A 23,853-nucleotide genomic window follows, 5' to 3' on the forward strand; every position below is an offset into this window, starting at 1 on the left:
AGGGCATATGGGGTAGTATTACTCAAAAACCTGAGAATATATCAATGATTATAAGAGCGAGGGTATTACCTTGCCTGTGTTTTTGTTCTTGACAGCTGGCTATGCTGAAAGCTTGACCTTAATCTTCATTAAACCCTTAAATGGGCAGTATGCCACTGCATTCCTTAATCGAATTACAATTTACTTTCTAATCTTACTTTACACCTGGTAGTTGTACTGCTTAATGCCATATCTTAACTTCTGAGAGGCCCACGCAGAATGTTGCTGCTCTCCACTGCTGCAGGTATGAAAGGCAATTGAGGAGCAATAATATTCTGTGTGCGAGCCTCTCATTTCTTTATCCAAGTATTATTTTTTGCACTGTCCCAGTTATCTCAATTGTGGGATGTGCATATCACCCTCTTTTTCTACATGTCTTTAATAACTTATCTCATATCTTAGTCCTCTCTACTCAGCACCATCCTGGGGGAGCTGACCCCGGATAAGGGCGTGGTCAAGTTCAAAGGCGAACTGACCTATGCATCCCAGCAGCCCTGGATTTTCCCAGGGACCATCAGGAGTAACATCCTGTTTGGCAAAGCGCTCCACCCTCAGAAGTATGAGAGGGTCCTCCGAGCCTGCGCCCTCAAGAGAGTAAGACTCTCATTGACAAATATCTACCGTCTGAATCGTTGCCTTTCTAGATGCAATATATCACGATAAACGTTCTGTGCACTGTGTGAATGTGATTGATTCCCCGTGATAAGTGTCGTAGTTTGCTACTGTTTTGTATGTGTAGGACATGGAGCTGCTGCCTGATGGGGACCTGGAGGTGATAGGGGACAGAGGAGCCACCCTCAGCGGGGGACAGAAGGCCCGGGTCAGCCTGGCCAGGTACGTCCCTCTCTCTCTGTCCAACAGCAGTAGTGGAACACATCCACTTTATATTACAAATTGGGCCAAGCGTTTTCCCCAGCTCCCTCCCTGTAATTATAACATGTGTTGTTTTACGTTAAACTTGTATTACTGTGTGTCATAGGTTAAAGTGAATGAAGCTGTGTGTGTGTTCTTCCATCCCAGAGCAGTGTACCAGGATGCTGATATCTACCTGCTGGATGACCCTCTCAGTGCTGTGGATGCTGAGGTGGGGAAACACCTCTTTGAGCAGTAAGTCCTTGAGCAGCTGGAAGCATTCCCACTAGCACAGCATTGTTCCCACATGCATTTGGAATACTTTGACAAAACCAGTAAGCTATTTCTAACTGTTTGTTGTGCTGCTATATGTCTACCTGCCTAGGTGTATCTGTGGCCTGTTGCGGAAGAAGCCGCGCATCCTTGTCACCCACCAGCTGCAGTACCTGAAGGCTGCAGACCAGATCCTAGTTCTGAAGGAAGTGAGTGTGTCTGTGTGTATGCGTACGGGTGGCTCAAATGCTGTACCATACCATCTCTATTCATGGGTTGCACATTTAGTCACTATTGTTTGTTTGTTTGTTTTTTTACATTTAAGGATGACTCCCGGCTGAGAGTTCTACTCAGTGCATATCAATGTCATCGTGTTTTCAGGCCACTAGGGTAATTTAGACGAAACAGTCATAAGCCCCTGTTCAGAATGGCTGGGCGTCTCTGGACTGGCTGGACAAGCATTTCGCTACACTCGCATTAACATCTGCTAACCATGTGTATGTGTGACAAATAACATTTGATTTGACTTTTGGGCACCAATATGGCTGCGGTGTTTGTAGAACATTTATAACAATGGTAGTGACGTGGCGGAGGTAAAACCATGAATAGCACAACTTGGTAAACACACCTCAGAGGGCTGACCTAAGAACTTTCTTTCTAGGGTCACATGGTGGCGCGGGGTACGTTCACGGAACTCCAGGGCTCTGGATTAGACTTCACCTCGCTGCTGAAAAAGGATGAGGAGGACGAGGAGGAGGGGAAGGGGGAGCCTGCCCCAGACACACTCACCGGCTCCCCACACACCCTATCCCAGAGCTCTATGCCCTCCCTCTCCTCCTCCATGCATTCTGTGATGGAGGGAGTGGACCAACCAGAGGTGGGTAACAGTGTAGTAACACCCTCCCTCCACACATTTCTGTCTGATCCCCTGGGAGAGCACACACCTTCCTATTCTGTCTTGTTTGTCAGAAGAATGACAGGGGATCATATCTGAGGTGGGATCATATCTGAGGTAGCATCCCAAATGGCAGCCTATTCCCTATTTGGTGCAATACTTTTGACCAAAGCCCATACTTTTGACCATTGCTCATGGTCCATCCTCTTCGCTGAGGCACCTGGGAGTCCTATTGGAGAGAAGGAAACGAAGAACCTGATTGAGAGGCAGACGTGGAGGCATCTTAGTGAGATTGAGATGCCTCCATTGCCAAGCATGCTACTCGAAAAATGTTCAAACATTGAACAAATTGACGAATTGAGAGCGAGGATCTCCTTCCAGAGGGACATCCGATTTGGCCTTCCTCCTACATCCAAATGGATTATATACAACCAGCGGGGTTTACAGTTCATTGAGCGAATTAGGAAGCTGACTTTCTGGCAAGAACAAAGGTGGTGGCATCTGCTTTATTACCAATAACAAGTGGTGTGATGGGAAAACATACAGGAACTTGCAAGCTTCTCCACGGTTTTGTATAAATGATCCCGCCTTCAAACGAAGACTTGAGGGAAGTTCTGGTGGTCATCTCTGTTTTAAAATGCTGGTCTGACCGGTCAGAATCCATGCTCCATGACTGTTTTGATCACATGGACTGGAATATGTTCCGGGGTGCCTCTGGGGACTAAATCAATGAATACACAGAGTCACCGGATTCATAGGAAAAAATGCATAGATATGATACCGATGGTTTCTTTCAAAAACCGTGGCTTGATGGCAACCTTGTAGGGGGAAAAGGAGAGCAATGCTGCTCATGAACACGGCAAGGAGACCGGGGACCATTGCATGTATAAATAGTACAAATATGGCCTATGTAGATCAAGATGGAGAGACACAAGTATAGGGACAAAGTGGAGGAGCAATTCAGCGGGTCGGACATGAGGCGTATGTGGCAGGAGCTTCTAACGATCATGAACGCCGCCCTAACGCATTAACTAAACGCCTCCCGCGTCGAGCATAACGGCTCTGAACTGAGAGCCCCTGAGGACAACGAGGGGTACGTCCTCCACAGATGATGTATGGAAGTGTTAACCCTCGCAAGGCTGCCAGCCTAAATGGTATTCCTAGCTGCGGCCTCAGAGTATGTGCAGACCAGCTAGCTGTTGTGCTTTCTGAAAAATTCTCTCTGTAGTTCAGGCTATTATCCCCACCTTCTTCAAGATGTCCACTATCATCTCCATGCCCAAGAAAGAGAAAATAACTGAACTGAATTAATACTGACCCGTAGCAATCATTTCTGTCGTCATGATGTGCTTTGAGAGGCTAGTCAAAAACCACATCACCTCCTCCCTCCCAGACACACTCGACGCTCTCCCTGACAGATCCACAGACAGTGCAATCGCCATTACACTGCCTTTACCCACCCGGACAAAAGGAATGGATGTGTGAGGACGCTTTTCATCGACTATACCTCAGCCTTCAATACAATAGTGCCCTCTAAGCTCCTCACAAAGCTCACAACCCTGGGACTGAACTCCTTCCTATGCAACTGGGTCCTGGACTTCCTGATGGGCTGTCCCCAGGCAGTGAAGGTTGGCAGCATTACCTCCTCCACACTGATCCTCAACACGGGGACCCCACAAGGGTGCGTCCTCAGTCCCCCTCTTGTACTCCCTGTATACCCAAGACTGCGTAGCCTCACAGTTCCAATTCCAAGTTTGCTGACGACACAACGGTAGTAGGCATGATCACCAACAACAACTAGAAGGCTACAGAGGAGTTAGGCACTCTGACGACATGTTGCCAGGTAAACAACCTCTCCCTCAACATCAGCAAAACAAAGGAGCTGATTGTTGCCATTAGGCGGAAACAGGTTGGACACGCCCCCATCCTCATCAATGGGACCACTGTGGAGACCGTCAAAAACCTTCAAGTTCCTCTCCATACCCATCTCCGAGCTGAAATGGTCAAACCACAGACACCATGGTGAAGAAGGCACGGCAGTGACTCGGCCTGTCCCCGAGGGCCCACAGTGTTCTACAGGAGCACCATCGAGAACATACTGTCGGGCTGCATCACGGCCTGGTACGGCAACTCCACTGCCACTGACCGCAAGACTCTACAGAGGGTGGTAATGCTCACCTTTCACAGGAAGGCCAAGAAGATCATCAAGGACCTCAGCCACCCGAGCCACAGCCTGTTCTCTCCGCTTCCATCACTCAGACGCAGGCAGTATAGGAGTATCATGGCAAGCTGTCAGACTCGCCAATAGCTTCTACCCCCAGACCATCAGGCTGCTGAATAGCCATGAGACAGCTACCTGCTTCCCATCGCCCTCCTTCCCCCTGACTTCCTACCCCTCATTCACTTATTTTCTTTTACCTGTACTGTTGGAGCTCGGAGCATAAGAATTTCACTGTACCCTGCGACTACATCTGATACCCTGTGACTAAAACTCATCTAATCTGCTGTAGTTAAAACATTTGTCTGCTGCTTCCTCTTTTCTCCCAATAGAGAGCAGTAGATGGTTTCACTTGCTCTACCATCAGTGGGCCGACATCAGGGTTCCCCAACTGGCGGGCAGTCTTGGCCCGCGGGTAGTTTTATTTGGCCTCCCAAAAATAAAAAAGTAACATTTTTGTTGGACATAACAGGCTGTAAAAACACCAGCAAATCAGCTCCAAGAGATTTTAGTTCCAAAGTATTCCCACGCATAATAGAGATCTATGTGATACATTTGCAAGCGAAGAAAGGTTTGAAATTGTTTTAGCCAAATATTATAACTTGTTAATCTTCTTGCGGTCAATTTGCGGTCCACAAGTTATTTCCAATTTTGTTCTGGTCCCCTGATCATCTGCTCAAGAAAACAATTGTCACGCGGCTGATTTTGATTGTTACTCTGTAGATGTAGTCCAGGAATAATCATTTGCATGACTATTTGTTTTGTGTTTTTAGCCAGTGCAACACGTGTTGGAGGAGAGTCGTTCAGAGGGAACCATCGGTCTCCATCTTTATCTGAAGTACTTCAGAGCAGGTGCTAACGTCCTGGTTCTCCTGGCCCTAGTTTTCCTTAACCTGCTGGCACATGTGAGTGGCCTTTACACTACAACACAGTGAAGGTATTTTAATGTAGCAATAAAACAAAAATCACAAGTTGGCTACTGAACATTTTCTAACATACTGAAGGAGATCAATGTGATTGTAAGGAATAATGTGGAAGGTAGAACTAATGTGCTTTTTCATGATATCTTTTCAAGATCACATATATTCTACAGGATTGGTGGCTTGCTTACTGGTGAGAAATTTTATGTTTTGATTCCGTTAATACCTAAGTTCAGTTGCTGAATTTGTCCCCAAAAATGATATTGAGTTAACATCGTAACCTGTTTGCTTACAAATTAATGAAATAATTGGTCAGAACCGTTTGAGCGCTCGTGGTTGATTTGGTCTTATGAAATACCATTGTTTTTATGATCCCGATCGATGGCGTTTTTGTTGACTTTGATGTGTTGCCGTTCAGGCTGACCTTTTATCCCAGGTTAGGAACATATTGCTTTGTACCCTGTCTCCAGATTTCTGCTTTCTTCTATTGATGACTTTGTGGCTTTGATTCCTCTGTGCCGGGCAGGGCCTCTGAACAGGAGCATCTCAATGTGACGGAGCCCATCCACAATGGCAGCAGTGCCACTCAGCAGCTGGACCTTGACCTTTACTTGGGTGTTTACGCAGGTGAGGCACAATGAGCTCAGCTCCCTTTGTCTGCCACTGAGGCTCCGCACAACCCAGCCATTCACTGAACACATCCCCGGGCTTTGGCTGGAGCCCAAGGCCTTCAAGGCCCAGTGTCTGTACTCTGTGTGTACGGGCCTCAGCTGCTAGGGAAGATAGGAGTGTTTTTCTTGTCTTCAAGAGTTGGATTGCTCTTAGGTCTGCTGTGATTGTCTTCCCATGACTCCCTCGCCTCTTCAGTTTTCCCCTCAGCCTGTGTTCGCAATCACTATTGGCAGCTCAGCCTTCAAGAATAAAAAGTGAATCACTGAGGGAGAGATTGTAGTGGAATCTAGCCCCATTTGGAGTTTTCAGTTCCAACAATGGTGCAGTGAAGTTAACAGTTGACCTGCTTGGAGAGGGGGAAAGTACTAATGTACTCTCCTGATGTATTTGTATCTTTTTGTACCCTGTTCTGTTTGTGTATAGGTTTAACAGGGGCCACCATCGTATTTGGCTTCCTGCGTAGTCTTGTGTTCTTCAACGTCCTGGTGAACTCAGCCCAGACCCTCCACAACCGCATGTTCACCGCCATCCTCCGCACCCCTGTCCGCTTCTTCGACATCAATCCCATTGGTAAGGGGCCCAGCCATCTCCATGTGTACATTTCTTCAAGGACACACAGTATAACCACATGTGTTTTTTTAACCACAACGGGCCAGTTAATGTTTCAAGGCGAGATGCCATCCTTACCTGTTTAGTGTCAAAAGTACAGTAGGTTTGCTTACATTTGAGTCCTCTTAAATAACCATTCTGCCCACTAGAGTGCAGACTATTCCTGGGACATATCAGTTTCTGCATTGGCTTGCATATACAGTAGGCTAGATGCTCACCTATGTCTGTCCCCGCTTTACAACGGCTCTCCACTGAGGTAAACACAAAAACAGCTTTTAGACAATTGATTCATATCTGTTTTGTTTCAGAAATCAAATACATGCACTATTCTTAGTAATATTGTGTTATTAATCAATCTAAAGAAATCGTTCACGTAGTAATAATACCTGCTAGATATGGTTACACTTCCTGGAAGACTATCACAGGCTTATCTGGACTTTAAAGAGCCACTTGTTAGTTATATGGGTACTGTTTAGGGGTTAAGGACAATGCTGTCTATTTGGAACATCCCAGAGTTGATTTTTGTTTCCAAGAACTGCTTCATATAAACTGTAATCATAAAACCAATCACCCAAGAGTTAAATTGTTAGTCAAAATGCATGTGAAATAAGTCTGTGCTTAGGTGTGACGTCTTTTGAAATGACTGAGAAGAGGGTTATCTATTAACCGTGAGCGCGAACCAAAAAGCAAACAATGATATTGAATGAATACTGTTTGCTCTAGGTCTTGGACAGAGTCTGGTATTTGAACGACAGAGCTGAGCAAATACAAGGCCAGTTGAACTGTATCAGAAATCTTTGTTTATTTAATTAGCTTTGTAGGCTGTAGCTGTTTGGACAGAGTGGAGTGGGCAGATGGACATGATTTTAAAACACCACAACTAAGATGACCCACTCTAAAGGACACTTCCTCCTTAACTTCATGTAAACAAGGCTGCGTCACAATACGGCTCCGTTAAAAAGATTGTTTCAACAAGTCTACTTGAAATTGTTCAAATTGATTCTTCCCCATTTTTTAAATTTGACAATTCATCTGAAAGTTGTTGATGTTTCTGTGGTAAATATATATTTTCTCATTTCCCTTTTTTCATTAATAATCCAGGTCAAATATCATGGGCCACTTTGATAACTACTCTTTTCCTATGCCATTGTTCACCTGTCGGCACATAATTACTCGGGCTAATCTCTCCATAGTGACATGCATGTACAGCACTATCAGCACGGTTGGGCATTTTCAGCACGAAGGAAACTTATCAGTAGAATGAGTCATAATAAGATGGTAGCAAAACGACACGTATGATTTGAGGGTGCTTTTTTGGTAGCGTTGTCGTTTCTGCATTAGAAGTGTGTGTGTGTGTTAGTGATGCAGGTTTCTTTAGGACGTTGCGTTTGGAGCAAACAGTGTGGGTCTGAATCTTTGGGTTTTGTTCTTGCTGCTGCCGTTCTTTTGTGTGCTCGTCTACCTGACAGCTTATCTGGGCGTGTACCTCCCTGGTAATCTACACATAGGAGGAGCACAAACAGTTTGAATAATGGAATCATCTGTTTAATAGCGCAGTGAAGGAGAGGCTTAACAGATGCTGCTATCTGATTGCTGTTGTGTTGCTATCAGTAACCATTGATGGACCGGTCCAATCCTTCCAGCTTCAGCCCTAGACTGGAAAACACTCCAGTATGTCTGACTGGATTCAGATCAGACACAACCTTTTTCTATTAGAATATAGGTATATAGGTTCTCCTGTGGTCTTGCACCCCCCCCCCCCCCTAAAAAAAATGCTATTGACAATCTATCAAACCACCAAAACATATCTCTGCCTTTTTGAATGTCATTTCTAAGGTTTGTCTTTATCTGTTATGAAGTCTTCTGAATCATGCTGTACTTTTCTCATGCTGTAATTGTGAAGCAGGTACTCCCCTTGAATTAATAGAACAGACGATAGACAGAGCTATTGTCATCAAGGGTATTGTCAGCGCTGGTATTACTGTGTCTCTCGCTGTTGTTTACTCTCCCAGACTTGGTCTGTGTGACTTTCCCTTGTGTTGCCAACAAAGTGTGAGTGATGCCGGCGTTGTTAAGGATTTGACAACTGTTTACACTTGTAAGTGATGTGTGCTGCCTCTGTGTTTGATATGTTGTTGGCTGACATACCGTCTTACTGGGAGTTAAACATTACCACTGCACAGAAGTCTGTCTTGCGATAGATGTGGTTTGTATAACAATTGAACTAATCAATGGCGGATTATGATTGATGGCTAGCTATTGTAGCTCTGCAATACTGTTTGGCTAAATGACTTGGTCGGCCTTTTTTCGTATTGTACAAAGTTATTGGATAGTTTGACAATCTTACGATGTCTCGATGGATTTAGTCGGTTATGATGCATAAAGCGACATTTGAACTTTCACCGAACGTCCAGATATAACGCGCTAGATTTGTTTTTCCAATATGATACTTATGAACATGTTTTGTGATTTATTTTATTTTTAATCACTGCTCAACCTGATCTGCTCCATTGAAAGCAGCATCATAGAGCAGTGGATGTGTTGAGCTGATGTTGATCCCTTTTAATTTAGTGTCGTTGAGTGGGCTAACGTCCCCCCCCCTCGCCCTGGCCGATCAGCACAGCTCCATAGTGAGGTACCAACGGTCATCACTCACACGTACATGCGTTCAGGCAACACACACTCATGTAAATATACACACACACACACACACACACTCCCCTTTTAACCTCTACCCTCACTTATCAAGATAGTTCACCTCAGCGCCAGGTGTCAGTGTCTGTTGACACAGGGAAATGTCAATACAATGTCTATGTAACGACGGGACAATCTAATTGTGTCTACGGAGGCAATGTTTTTAATGTCTATATTTGTGGCTCCAGTATCGGTGTATGAGAGAAGTGGTGAAAGTGCTGCAGAGAGGACGATGATATCGGAGTGTGCAAATTGAATGTGGAGATGGAGCCATGTGTGTGTGTGCAGTGTGGCTGATATAGCTCCCCTTCGCTCACCACTTCCACTATTTAATTGCATGAAAGGGAAGTGGAGGAGATTGCAGGACCCTGGCGGTGTGAGCGGAGAGAATGGATTTAGAATGTATTAGTATTGGCAGCAAGGTGCCGGCGGTGGGGTGGGGAGGTGGCCCCGGCCCCCAGGCCTCTGGGCCTTCGCAAGAGTTCAGGTGAGTTGTAGCCCACCACCTCAGCAGCCTCCAGCCCCAGCAGCAGTCAGCCCGCTCCCCAATTCCCCTGCATTATCGCTTCCGCCTCAGTGAAAGGCCGGCCCAACAGCAGCGGGGCCCACACATGGAGTGGCTCATAGTGGCCCCCTTATCTAGATGTTTACAGGGAACAGCGATTTGCCACACGCCCTGCTCCAGCTCCAGACCCCACTGTTCCACTGCTTCAACTCTGATCGGAGAGCCCTGCCCGCCTAATGTCTCCACCCAAGGGGCCGCTACCTCGGTCGGAAAGGCCTGACATTTCGCCAGCCCCCCCCAAAAAAGGGGTGCAAATCACCCCTGGAGACTAACGCCATGAGAAATGGTTTGATATTAATGCTGCTGATATCCTGAAGTGTCTATCCCCCTCCACCACACAATAGGGGATATTGTTGACGGCAACCAGTCGTGATTGACGCTATTGTTCCGGACCTGTCTTACCTCATAGGCATTTCCATGCACTGAATGTCTTTGTGTGACTGTATCCCTGAAATGGATCTTACCTATAGTTTGTGGAGGGATGTCAACTGTATCACAGTTGAAAAGGCGAGCTGCTAGTAAAACAGCTGATTGGCTCTGTGATGCTCTCTGGCGTGTACCCCCTGAAACCATGGTATGATGTAACTCGGGGTAATGTATCCTTTTTCTGTACGCTTTGTCTGCAGGATTCACATGGATTTAGGTCATCTATGGCTTAGACAGTAACATTATACATGCATTATGGGCTCTTCCACAAACACAGTTTGACAAATAATTCACCCCCCTCCTGTTTCCAGAAGAAAGCGGAGAGACTAGGAAAAGAACAGTCAGCTGCGTTACTTCCCCCTTGGCTTGAGCCCTCCCCTCAGGAAGTCTGCATGCTAAAGGGCCACTCACACTGTGAATAAGATTAGTCTGCCTCCAAGTGTACAACATGCTTACGCCACTTGACTTTGAATCAGCGCTGATTTGGAAGCATTGCTGGGTTGTAAAGGGGGAATAATGCTCCGGCTGAGTTTATGCAATGGCTGTTATGAAAAGCCCTGGCCTCGTCTGCATGCATGTTTTTAGGCGGGAGCCGGGGAGCGGGGAGCGGCAGCGGTGGTTTTGGATAAAGCTGTAAGCTGCTTACGGCCGTGGAGAGAAGTGATTACAGGCCCACCACCATGGGACCCTCTGGGAGCCGTCGAGACAACTTTTAGGTCACCTCCACATCCCGCCAAACCTCCCCTCCATTCTCCCTATAGTCAGCTCGTACCCTCCTGGCTGCTCTAACTGAGATGGCAGTGTGTTTTTAGAGAATGAAGCTCACTACAGGGAGCTGAGGCCCTGAATATTAGAGGCCTGCCTAGCGTACTCCATTTATGAACCAGATACTACTACACGGGCTGTTGCGGTGACCGTATTACCGCCACACCGGTGGTCACAAGTCACGATGGCAGTCAAATTCCACATGACCGTTTAGTCGCGGTAATTAGGCATCTCCAAGCTCTGATGCTGCTGCTGGTCATTAGTGGCCTACCAAACTTGCAAACTATACTCCATATAGCCTACCTGGGTGGCATGAAAATATACCAGGGGAAAAAGCGTTTTAAGTGCATGGATGACATGTTTTTTTTCAGCTGCCCCCTTTTCGTTACAGGTGCATGATAGTGGTTCATTCTAAATCGAAACAAATGTCACATATATTATTTAGTATATGTGAAGATTAAATCAAGAATAGTCTGATGGTTGACAATATTAGCCTATCACTTGTGAATGGTGCCCAGCATAAGAAACAATACCTTTTTTATTGTGACTTGTTCTAATTATGGTCGCACACCTCATGTAGCCTAGCCCATAGGCCTATATGTTTTAATAAGGTTTATATCACAACTAAAGTGGCCAAATAACTTCTTAAAAATTAAGCACATTAATCCGCTTTACAAAGGGTGTAGAGGCTAACGTGTGTGTGTGTGTGTGTGTGTGTGTGTGTGTGTGTGTGTGTGTGTGTGTGTATAAGCAGCGGTGAATTTCAAGTTTGGGGAAGGTAATTTTCACCATTAAAAATGCACCTTTTGTATAATAAAAGCATTACATGCATAATTGCATTTGCGTTCACTTTTGATAATGGTGTTTTCCGCTAATGGAACATTTACGCTTATACCGTACTACCATGTGCGCTTATAATGTGAAGAAATACCCTAATCAGCACTTTAAGATAAACGTTCTGATCTGTTGCATAAAAACTGTTTTGATGCTAGTGGTTTTATTAATTTGGGATCTATCGCATCCCGCAACTGATCCAGACCTATGTTTGGAATATTTATTTATTGCATAGAATAGGTCGACTTTTGTACTATGGGGGATAGTAGATTGACATAGGCTAGTGCTTTTGCTGTTTGTTAGGCCTACTCATCTTGTTGGCTGACAAAGTAAATGTGAACAGTTTTTCCAATTTCTTCAATATTCACCTCGGAATTGGATAAGGACGTGTGCAGTTGCGTCCCTGATGTGTCGGTGTTAACTTGTAGCCTGTGAGAGAACCAATCACCTGACAGAGAGCCGTGTGAGAGAGACGCTTTGGATTGCGCAGCACACTCCAGGAGAAGGGCACAACACAGCATTCTGGGCGGCAAAAGGAATGGATTTTTTTTTTAGGCTGCATTACGGTCACAAAGGGGATGCCACCATGCAATTTGAGGCATTATGTGCTTGTCAAATTGTGAATGAGAGACCATTGGCGTGTGTACAGCCTGCGCAAAAAAAAACAAAGCAGAGCTCATGACTTTCAAACAACTTTTTTCAAATCATCATTAGTCTCATCATGCAGCCTTACAATGTCTTAAAAATAAACATATAGTCAACAACAGTGTATAGGAGTACCTGTTTCTTTGTTAACCGCTCGACACAGAATAGCCACATACGCACTCGCTCAAATCGCTTGGAGAAAATATTTAGATTTTATTCAGCTTTGTTCAATTGTGTTCTTCATACTATAAAATAATGCCATGGAATTATAAGCTAATCTTGTCTGCTAAATGAATTAGCCGTTTGGCATAGCCACTTCAGGACCTAACATAAGGACAACTCAGAGTATGCTATTATTTTCTTCTGAAATAGACTACTTCTGAAAAGGTTCTTCATATCATGCTTCTTTAGACCTTTCTAAAATAATGAATTTGTGAATGTAGAGGCTATATTACATGGATTTATTAGGCTTTCTAAAATGGCTTGTAGGCTATGTGTGGAAGCTAGGAGATGCTACGTGTGTTTATGTTAATTAATGGTCAATTACCGTGAGACCGACAGTTATTTGCTTGACGATCACCGATCACCTGACATATTGTGAGTAGGTTGTTAAGGTGAGTCATTCTGACTCTTATCTTGAAGTCAAAGGGATGACGATCACCGTGCAGTCTGTTAGTGTCCTTCAGGCTATTTAAGTGACCCTACATGGTGCTGAACAGCATCCGGCCACACGGTCCAGTCTGAAGTGTCCTTTCTCCAAGCCAAGAGATATGAGAAGCTCTTCTTTCTGTCCTGCCAGCCTCTCTGCCCATGGCTTTGGGATTAGCTATGACTGGGCCTTACAGTAAACTGTGTGCGCTTGTGTGCGTGTTTGTGTGAATGCAGCTGGAGTGTAATCTTATGTGCTCGGGGATCAGGCTGGGGAGCAAAGTTTGTAAAGGACGCATAATAAAGGGACGGCAGGAACACCTGCAGAGCCCCGCTCCCTCCCGCTCCAGAATAATGAACACCTGAGCAGATTGGAAGCAACTCAATTAACATCATTGACTCTGGCAGTCAGGACAGAAAGGCAGGTATGGCGGTTCTGTCTCCCCTTTGTTCCCAAACAAAAGGGTCCCCAACGTATTCCGTTTAGAGTAGGGCAGGCTTTATGCAACCCAGACCAAATAATGATTCATTGTTTAATTTAGATAAGTCTCTCTATTTGTCCATCTGATATCGCCCTCTCAAGGTGTATACATCATTATATTAATATAGAGGCCACCTAGGTAACGTATTTCATTTCAATAGAAGCAGAAACAGACTGTTGCAAAAGGAATCTAAAACATTGAGTAACGTCTTTACATTTGTGTGCAAAGTCTGCGAACAAATTAGTCAGCGGATTAGAAATATAATGTAGTTTTGTTCCTCCCAATGTACGACAAGCTGACTTAATGGTGTGATTCAACAGAAGTCGAAATGAGTCATGTGTTTGCACACCTCCCTGTGAATAGAATTCCTACTACTGTAAGTATTAGACAATGTCACATCAAGCTTTCCTAAGGTTTAACTGACATGAAACTCAAATAATCACACCAATTTGTCATTTCTTTTTTTCTCTCAATGTCTTTTTTTGAAAGCTAATGCTAATCAACATCACACGCCATAGTGAAACTAGATGCTACTACTTGACAGTACACACATGGTGCAGAATACTCTTTGGTCCACATGTCTAATATGTAACCTCTGTGCTCCATCACCTGTTGTGACCCAGGAAGAATCCTCAACAGGTTCTCTAAGGACATTGGTTACCTGGACTCTCTGCTGCCCTGGACCTTTGTGGACTTTATCCAGGTGAGTCTCATCTCACTAGGTTCCTACTGCCTGCCTCTCTACTACTGCATGGGGAGGCCATTTCATGCCTGGCTAGTCCTGCTTTGTGGTCCGGGTCCTCTAATCTGGAAACAATTACTGTAGGATTACCCGCCAGTGCGGCCCAGCGCCCGCACAGATTTAATAAAAGTGTCTGCACATAGGCAGAGGGTGTGGCTACGGCCGCCTGGCGGTGCCACAACACAGGCCGCGTCGCCAGGGAACGTGTCAGGAGACTAGCAGAGTGATTGAGAGAAAGAAAGGTGCCACAGAGGAAATAGTGGCTACAACAGGAAGATGTGGAGGCGGTGGGAGAGTAGGAAGGAGAATGGAGGAGGATCTCTGGAGTGGCAAAGAGAGGGAGTGTGAGTAGCAGCCATGTAATATGTGGCTGGATGGACGGAGAGGTGCTGGAAGGGAACAGTGGGCGAGGAATGAGACGGGTCAGTTGAAAAGGAGACTATCCTCTAGCATCCTCTCCTGGCTGCTAGTCCACTGCAGGCCTGGTAGCCACGGCCCAACCTGACGCATAGTCAGGTAAAGTTACCCAACGCCACCACACAGCAGCGCAATAACCATCTCCCAGGAAAGAAAGGCCCGTGAAGATGAGCCAGCTCATGCACCTAGCACCACAAAAGAGGGAATGTTCGCTGCACAATCCAATGTAGAGCAGCAGGCATGGCTCCTTGGTTAGGGCCAAAGAAAGGAACAAAGCTGGGCTGAAAATGAATCCCTCCTCCACAATGCATGAGTGATGTTTGTGGCAGATACCCATCTCACAGGAGACAAAAGCCATCTTAAATGGTGAAAGCACAAAAGATCATAAGCACAAAGGCTTTTTGTCCACCATAGTTCCCCCATTTTTAATAATAAGGTGGATAATGGGCAGGGTGAAAGAATAACGTTGCAGAAGGCCAGTAGCACCAACCGATAAACTGTTAAAGCTAGACTAGGTCATGACAGAACAGAGGCTTGTGTTTGTGTTGCACATACACTATATCTTCATGTGTAGCCATCTCTTATTGTAGAAACACAACAGAAGTTTAACAATGCGCAAATAACATACACTGTATTTTAATTATTGTAATTTGTTCTTTGGTTTGCTGTGAGAATGTGTAGCCTAGGCAACCCATGTTAGAACTAGGCTTTTGTTGATTTGAACTAGCTGGTCAAATGTGATATTGGAGCCCTTGCTGAGAGTACCTTGCTGGTACTATGCATACACAATGTGATCTTATACGGCAAGATAAATAGGGGCTCCTTGTGTGAGTGACAAAGATGGCATAATTTCCCTTGCAAAAATTTGGCATGTGTTTTTATTTTGTATCTCTTTTACATGTGAAATAGTTGCTTTCACATGTTGACCTTATATTTCACATGAAACCATATTTTCATATGTATTCAATTTAGAGTTCAACTGTTAACACCACTTTTTTTTTACGTGAGTTGCACATGGAAAATGAACGGTTTCACATTTTAACGTTAATCTCAAAATCACCAATGCAGCTTTACATGTGAAAAAAAAAAACTTTCACACGTGGAATTGCTAGTTCACATGAGGTGGTGAAATTGTTTTCTCCATACATGTGAAATGATGGTGTTAACTTGTTGAAGAAGCAATGTGTCCACATACAGTATGGAATTGCAAAATCTGTATAAAGGTAACTTAGCCTAATAATAGTGTGTTAAAATGATTATTTCTGATGTCTGAGCCATCGATTCAGAGTGTTACTGTTGCAGACACACCTGTCTTCTTCATACATTGGTCAGTGACCGTTGGAAGAAGCCCAGTGACAAGAACAGAAACTATTGCTGCTTGTCTCCTTATTTATCCGTTTTAGAATTTAGCACTGTCAGAGTTTTTTTTTTAAACCCAACAACATCCAAAATACATAATCTATTCAGGTAAAAACAAAAATGTGATGTCAAAATAAGTTTACTTTGAGGTGTGTTTTATCAATTTACCTGATTTTGCAAACCGTTACATTGTACAAAATCTAGGCAGCAATATTCTTGCAATAAAAAAAAACAATCTAAATTTGCTCAAATTGAGCTGTAATTTATGAATTTGCCTTTTAATCACATCAAATCCTGCAATAAACTCAATTACATTTTTTTAATAAATAATTTGACAGTCCTAGTTGACATTCCGATATGAAAATGCACATGTGAAAGTGTAGTGGACATGAGTAGGTCATGGTTGCTCATGGTCACATGATGAGGTAGCCCCGCCTGTGACTTCAACATTAGTGTTGGACCTCTTGGTTCAGTGGTCAAGACGTCAGCGTCTCCCGTAGGAAACCCAGGTTTGAATCCCACCAGTTACAAAATCACACATGTGAAATGTCTGAGTCATTTTTTCATGAGTCAGACAGGCGGTTTTTGGACACGTGTGACATTTCAAATGAGTTTTTCTTATGGTTTTCCCATGTGACATTTTTTTCTCATGTGATTTGTTCATGTGAAAAATTCATGTGAAACATCTCACGTGTCCAAAAACCATGTCTGACTCATGAACATTTCAAATGTAAAAAAAATAAATAAATTGTGTTATATATATATATATATATAATTATTTTTTTACTTGTGAAATGTTTTAAGTGATATGTTCGCACGGAATTATGTAATACATGTGTCTGAACCGTGATTTTATTTTTTGTAATGTTGGACAAGTGCTTTTGTTAGCCAGCTCTTTCTGCTCTTGTTTGCAGGTGTCTTTTTATGGAGCACTCTTTAATGCTTTCAGGAAGGAAGATTTGATCAAAGTATTAGCCGGACAGAAAAGCTGCTGATCCTGACCATTGTTGCTCATTCTCGGAGGGACATTTCCCCACAGTCATTGTTTAACTGGTTGTCAGGGGTAATAAAGGTAAACTCCATAAACAATGGCCTAAGTGGTTTATCTCCCTCTGTGGGGAGAGGCTGCCTCTGTGTGGGGATTTGCATCAGAGCTGGGCCCTTTATGGTGGAGTGAACACTTCACAGCCATCAACACTCCTCCATACATTTCCTAACAAGGGGATTCCCTCAACTTGGGGAACTCAGTTCCATTCCAAAGCCATATTTTTTTCACGGGTCTCATTTAGCCGCAATTTAGTATATTGAAAAAAAGTGTCATTTTCTCTTCCCTTTATGTTATTTGGACAAAGGCAGAAATGTCAATTAAAAGCACCTCAGGCAGTGTAGACGGCCGGCCTTTGTGTGGACTTGACCTTTAAATCCTGGGTTGCCTGTGCTTTGAGTTAGGGGGCAGGAGAGGGGGGCAGGACAATACAGGAGGCTCTGAATGGACCCATCTCTTGTGAAGGCTCTTGCCCAAGTCACACCACTAACTGTGGGGTCCCTGCCTACATTCATTGGCCATCAGTTAAAATGTAGTTTGTCAGTAGAATATGGGTAAGAGACCAAGTCTGTTTGGACATATCCCTACATTTTGCAATGCTTTGGGGGGATTTTGAACTAAATATTCCAATTAGTTTTCTGGTGACCTTTAGTTTGAGTGGGGCTGACCCTGGTCTCACCAGTTAGTAACAAGCAGAGGCCAATGCAGCCACCAGTCATAAATTACAGCAGTAAAACATCGGTGGTCTGGAGGAGGGAGGAGAACAGTCTGGGTGTACCAGAAACACTTTGAACACACACAGGGCAGAGGAGGATGGCCATTGTTTGAAAACACTGACGGGTGGATCAGTGATCACTGTATAGTGTGGCAGATTGTGTGGTGGGCCTCTTCTCTGGTTTTGTGGGATATGAGAACTGCTGACATAGCCGTGCTGTGTAGGATGGGGTTTCACTGGCTTTCTCTGGTGCCTTTACCAACCGGGTGACAGAGGAAGTGAAGAATGCACTGGCTCCGGGCACCAGACATACCTGGTTAGTCAGAGAAACACTAGAAACACTGTGTGTGTGTGTGTATGTATATATATATATATTTTAAACATTGTTATCTGACAGGACCATTGTCTTGCTGCATATGGTGGAAAAACATGAGTGAGACAAAGGTGAGAGGCTGAAAATATTCAGGAAACTAACTTGGGTTGTAAACTACACTTTAATTTAGAGTGTGTGTGTGTGTGTCTCTCTCTCTGTGTGTCTGTCTTTTCTGTGCATTAGGAAGGGGTGTAGTTGTGACTCTGACACCTAGCAGTACCACTCATGGTCATGTGATGGCGGGTAGGCACTGGCCACCTGTGAAAAGATCCCAGTCTCTGTGTGGTCTGGTCTCCCATGGCACTGTGGTCTGGCATCTCTCCTGACTCAGCCAAGCTGGACAACCACTGCTATGAGCCTGGGAACCTGTAGCGCGCACGCACGCACGCACACACACACACACACACACACCCTAGTCTACTAGACTTGGCCCTGAGACCGCACCAACAACTCTGATCAGGAGGAGGATGATACCAAATGATGGCTTTGACGATGCGGTTGCTATTTTGTTATTGTGGAACACGCATTGTGGTTTCCTTCCTGTTTCTACGAAAATGCTCATGTGTTTGTTGGTGTGTGTGAGTGTGTGACAGCGAGAGAAAAAGGGCTGATTTGTATATTCTGTATGTGAGGGCATGCAGAGTGCAGGGCAGCTGCTTTTTGGTGGATGCTAGTGATTTATATGAGAGAGGGAGCATTTCAAAGCTTTCTCTTATTTCCAAAATGGGTGTGGAAATCAGCAGCTTGACTGAGCTCAAATAAGTGACTTATCTTACCTTTTCACAGCACACAAAGGCCTAATCCTGGGACTACTTGAGCCGCCAATGTAGACGGCGACCGAGACCACCACAGTATGTGTCGGGCCCTCCTCACCACACACAAAACACATTGACTGCAGCTTTATGAAGTGAAAATGGCACAGAAAGGGAAAATGTGAAGGAGGTGTCCACAGTAATTTCTCCCAAAGAAAGGCCCAGCATCTGGGCATTTAGGGGTAAAATAAAGCTCAAAGCAGAGCAGAATGGATCGGGTCACTCCTATTGTCCCAGAGCCCAAGTGGAACGGCCTTGCTTTGTTTCAGTACCACTGACCCCTACATTTTATTGTGCCTACTCTGTCAGAGAAACCCTAACCCTACTCTAAGGCAAAGTGTGTGTGTGTGTGTGTGTGTGTGTGTGTGTGTGTGTGTGTGTGTGTGTGTGTGTGTGTGTGTGTGTGTGTTGAACAAATTCCAGCGTCGACGGATGATTTCTTTACCCTTTTTCTCCCTCCATTTCCCGTTATGTATTTAATTCTTTTTTTCCCCCCAGCGGCCGTCTCTCTCGCTCTCAAACACTGCACGCTGTCACTAAAGAAAGGGAGGATGAAAAAAAGAGTTGTAAAGAAGCGTACCGAGTCCTCATGTCCGGAGGGATGTTTAATTGTCGGGAAGTGTTTATGCTCCGCTCTGGAACAACAGTCGCTATCAGCGCCCAGCACAAATATAGCAATTAACTTCAATTTTCTACATTTATTTGGACATCAAAGACCTGATGTTATCACCTCCCAAAATAAAGCAATTAGGGGTCAGTGGAGATGTGAATGGTTTTTGGGCCCAGCAGTGTGCCCTGTTGGCATGAATGGGCTGCATGGCATCGCATACCTACAGTAGCTTTCTTCTCTGGCTAAAGGGCAATTAGAGGTAATGCTTTATTTAAACTGTTTATATACAAAAGCTTTTATCCACATTTATGTGCAGCTGGCTATGGCTCGCCTCGGACAGGGAGTTGTCCTGTTGTTCCTGTGTGGGGGGCTGGGGTCAGGGTCTATGTGATGTGGATGAGGACATGGGGTTGCTGGGCTAGGTAGGTCAGTGCTTATCGGGGCTCATCTGTGTGTAGTGTGGGTGGGGGTTGTGGTTTTCTCCGATGCTGACATGATAAGCGGCAGACCAGGCAAATGCCTGAGATGAAACAGCTAAGGCCTTGGCGACAGTGTTGCCCAGGGGAGCAGGAGAGGCTGTGGCAGGACTCCTCTCTCTCTCTCTAATGGATCCTACTGCTTCCTAGACTCCTTCCTTCCTCTGAGATGACCCTTCTATCAGACACTCACAGTAGACTGTACTGCTGTTGGGCCCAGCAGCTGTAGACCAGAATTTGATGGGGCCAAACAGACTTTTACACTAGACCACCACCAATCTCAGGGATGTGAAAAGGACTAAACTAGTTTTACGTACTGCACATCATGACACATCACTGTAGCAAAGCTCCAAAAAATATTTTTTGTTGTAAAATATTGTGTCATTTCAACTATTGACAGAAAATAAAATAGACCTGCACATTTTGTTGAAACGTGTAAATAGTTGTGCCAGTCACTCAGTGTGAGCTTGGATAACATGCAGTAATAGTGTGCGTCGCTCCCATCTCACTTTGCAGTCCGGTAGCCTTCCATCACGGCCCAGATTGAAACTTATGTACTGTGAAATTCTCGGGATCCGTTGAGCTCAGTAGTTTCCGCTCACTGCTTGATTGTGTGTGCTGCAGCGCGGCTATGGTGGGGCTGGTAATACCCTCTTATCTGCACTGTAAACGGAATTGAGTGGCTTTTCATCATAAAACGACATTGAAAGTGATCATGCTTAAACGTGCTCTTAAGCGCCCGATAACATCCGTAATTAAGGTGCTAAATGAAATGTTCATCTGGGAGGGCTAGTCTGAGACCATTGAAGGTAACATACTGATCCTAATCTGTTCCTCTTAGAAGTCTTCTGAGTTTGTTTCTAATTTCAGGGTGTGAGGTTTCAATTTTTTATCAGCTATCTAGTGAATATCAAATATGCCGCAGAAGTATATCTTTAAGGTAGAAGCTGTATTGAAGGACTCTGTCTCATACCGGTTTAGCATAATGCAATCTACCAAGTTAAACTGTTTTTCGTTAAATAGAACTCGTTTTCAGATTTTAGGAGTATTGTTTGTACTAAAAGAATGCTACATACAAAGATCATATTTGTGAAAAGAGTCTCTTCACTATCTACTCTTTCCACCAAGTTAAACTAATGAGAGCCGTCTGATATACAATACAGTGAAATGATGCACTGCAAGGTTCTCAATCTGTCGTCGGGCAGGAAACAGGTGTCTGCAACCACCAGGGTTTCCGGTGCTGCTGTGTCACTGCCTGCAGTCCCTCCCGTTCAGGCATCAGATTGCATGTGGCTAGTGGTCTACCTGTGTCAGGTCAGGTGGCCATTAACAAGAGTGATGAGTCATTGTGTTATTGAGGCCTATGTGAGGGCTTTGCATTCTGTGTGTACTGTAGTATCAGACACCCACAGTGTGGTTCCCACAACTCTCAGCCAGTCACAGTGACTATACAATGCCTACTGGCTGGGGCCACAGCGACTTGGCGAGGGAGGTTTAAACCTCAGGTGTTGAAGGCAAAGCCCATGGGGGTTAGGGTTAGGGAGGCGAGCCACAGAGGAAGAGCGGCAAATTGTCACCTGCCACTAAGTGCCATCGTCCTCTCACCACTGTGACACACACACACACACACACACTCTTCACAAATATGCTGCTGCTATTCTGTTTGTCTATCCTGATTGCCTAGTTAATATTTCCCCTACCTACATGTACATATTACCTCAACTACCTTGTACCCCTGCACATTGACTCTGTACCGCTACTCCCTGTACGTAGCCTCGTTATTGTTATTTTTTGTGTTACTATTTTTCTTTTTTTATGCACTCTTTTCTTTACTTTTTAACCCTGCCTTTTTGGGAAAGGGCTCGTAGGTAAGCATTTCAAGGTAAAGTGTCCAACTTATATTTGGCGCATGTGACACATACAATTTGGATTTGACACACACACTCTCCTAATGTTGCTGTCACCTTCTGCCTTTGGAGCTGTGGCAGAAAACAAGTGTGTTTCTTACATCATCCCTAGTGTAACGACAGGCCTCAAACTTCAGCGGTAGCCCGCAAGTCAGCAGGGGTCCATTTACTGAGCTGTTGCGCTCACCACACCGCTCTGTTCTCTCCCTCTGTGTTCTCTCTCTCCCAGGTGTTCCTGCAGATCCTGGGGGTGATCATCGTGGCGGCCGCCATCATCCCCTGGATCCTCATCCCCGTCGTCCCTCTACTCGTCGTCTTCCTGTTCTTGCGACGCTACTTCCTGCAGACCTCCAGGGACATCAAGCGCCTGGAGTCCACTAGTAGGCTTCACTGTCTTTAGGGACACGTCTGTTTAATGGTGGGAGACAAAGGGAGCACTAGCACGGGAATGCTAATAGACCATTGAATAGCAATTGAAGAAGGCCTTGGGCATTAGCATAAAAGGATAAAGGTGGCTGTGGCCCATGGGTTGCCCACACACACAGTTTCCTTAAGCACTGGGAGTTCATGGCATCAGATACAATGGAGGAAATGCCAAGTGGGCCCGTGGCAGGCACTAGTTCATCCTCTGTATTCATCCTCTTTATTCTGGGCTGATAGCCCAAAGGCACACGGAAGAACAGGTCTGCTGATCTTAAGGAACAAAAGTGACTATTAAGAAGTTCCAATGGAACATTCAGGCTTTGTCTGTTTTTACGAAGCCTTAACGTTAATACATCTGGACAACAGGAATGCTAATGTTAGTCATTTTCCTTTCAAACCATTTATTTCAGAAGCACTGCTTTTGGTAGCAAGGTGTACATGAACATGTATGGGAGACGTGCATAAGGGGTATTCACGTTAACGGTCATGTCAGCTGAGCTTTGTAGAAAAACAGACAATTGAATGTTTTCGTTCGTCTGTATTGAAGCCGGATGTAACCATCTTTGTACAGTCTAGAAAAATGGTGTGTTCTTTTGAAAGAAATGAATAAACACTGTGTATACTAGTGGTGCTTTAAATATTCACGTCTTCATTCAGTGTTTGTTTGTTATACTCTACAGCCCGGAGCCCAGTTTTCACCCACCTGTCCTCATCCCTCCAAGGTCTGTGGACCATCCGTGCCTTTAAAGCCCAGCAGCGGTTCCAGCAGGCATTTGACGCACATCAAGACCTCCACTCCGGTCAGAACCAGAACTGACATCCAACCATAACTACTAGACATAGAATTGCATGTTTTAATTTGGTGTAATAACTATAGTATACAACCAGTAACCATGCTGTTCCTTTGCAGAGGCCTGGTTCCTATTCCTGACCACATCCCGATGGTTCGCTCTGCGTCTGGATGGCATCTGCTCCATATTTGTCACCCTCACTACCTTTGGGTGCCTGTTCCTCAGGGATGGTACCGTATGGGTCCTATATCAACAGTAATGTTGATCACCTGGGCCATTCATATAACCATACATACAGTACCAGTCAAAAGTTTTTGACACCTACTCATTCCAGGGTTTTTCTTTGTTTACTATTTTCTACATTGTAGAATAATAGTGAAGACAACAAAACTATAGTATGAAATAACACATATGGAATCATGAAGTAACCAAAAACAAAATATATTTGAGATTCTTCAAAGTAGCCACCCTTTGCCTTGATGACAGCTTTGCACACTCTTGGCGTTCTCTCAACCAGCTTCATGAGGTAGTCACCTGGAATGCATTTCAATTAACTGGTGAACCCTTGTTAATTTGTGGATTTTTTTTCCTTAATGCGTTTAAGCCAATCATTTGTGTTGTGACAAGGTAGGGGTGGTATACAGAA

General features: G+C 44.7%; 1 protein-coding gene across 3 annotated transcripts in view; it reads left to right on the forward strand.

Moving 5' to 3' along the window:
* The window catches only part of LOC139399458 (ATP-binding cassette sub-family C member 4-like), a 56,764-nt gene that overhangs the window by 13,164 nt on the left and 19,747 nt on the right, over positions 1–23,853 (forward strand). For all 3 annotated transcript variants that reach the window (XR_011632076.1, XM_071144876.1, XM_071144884.1), the window contains exons 11-23: positions 442–633; positions 779–873; positions 1,060–1,146; positions 1,277–1,373; positions 1,826–2,041; positions 5,051–5,182; positions 5,353–5,390; positions 5,724–5,824; positions 6,293–6,439; positions 14,161–14,240; positions 22,223–22,373; positions 23,097–23,216; positions 23,327–23,437. Coding sequence is in view for 2 of the 3 variants with exons in the window: in XM_071144876.1 (XP_071000977.1) it covers positions 442–633; positions 779–873; positions 1,060–1,146; positions 1,277–1,373; positions 1,826–2,041; positions 5,051–5,182; positions 5,353–5,390; positions 5,724–5,824; positions 6,293–6,439; positions 14,161–14,240; positions 22,223–22,373; positions 23,097–23,216; positions 23,327–23,437 (1,567 nt within the window). In the remaining variant the exon portion in view is untranslated. The remainder of the gene's footprint in view (positions 1–441; positions 634–778; positions 874–1,059; positions 1,147–1,276; positions 1,374–1,825; positions 2,042–5,050; positions 5,183–5,352; positions 5,391–5,723; positions 5,825–6,292; positions 6,440–14,160; positions 14,241–22,222; positions 22,374–23,096; positions 23,217–23,326; positions 23,438–23,853) is intronic.

This window comes from Oncorhynchus clarkii, chromosome 3 (assembly GCF_045791955.1).
Source record: "Oncorhynchus clarkii lewisi isolate Uvic-CL-2024 chromosome 3, UVic_Ocla_1.0, whole genome shotgun sequence".
In the NCBI taxonomy this organism is placed as follows: domain Eukaryota; kingdom Metazoa; phylum Chordata; class Actinopteri; order Salmoniformes; family Salmonidae; genus Oncorhynchus; species Oncorhynchus clarkii.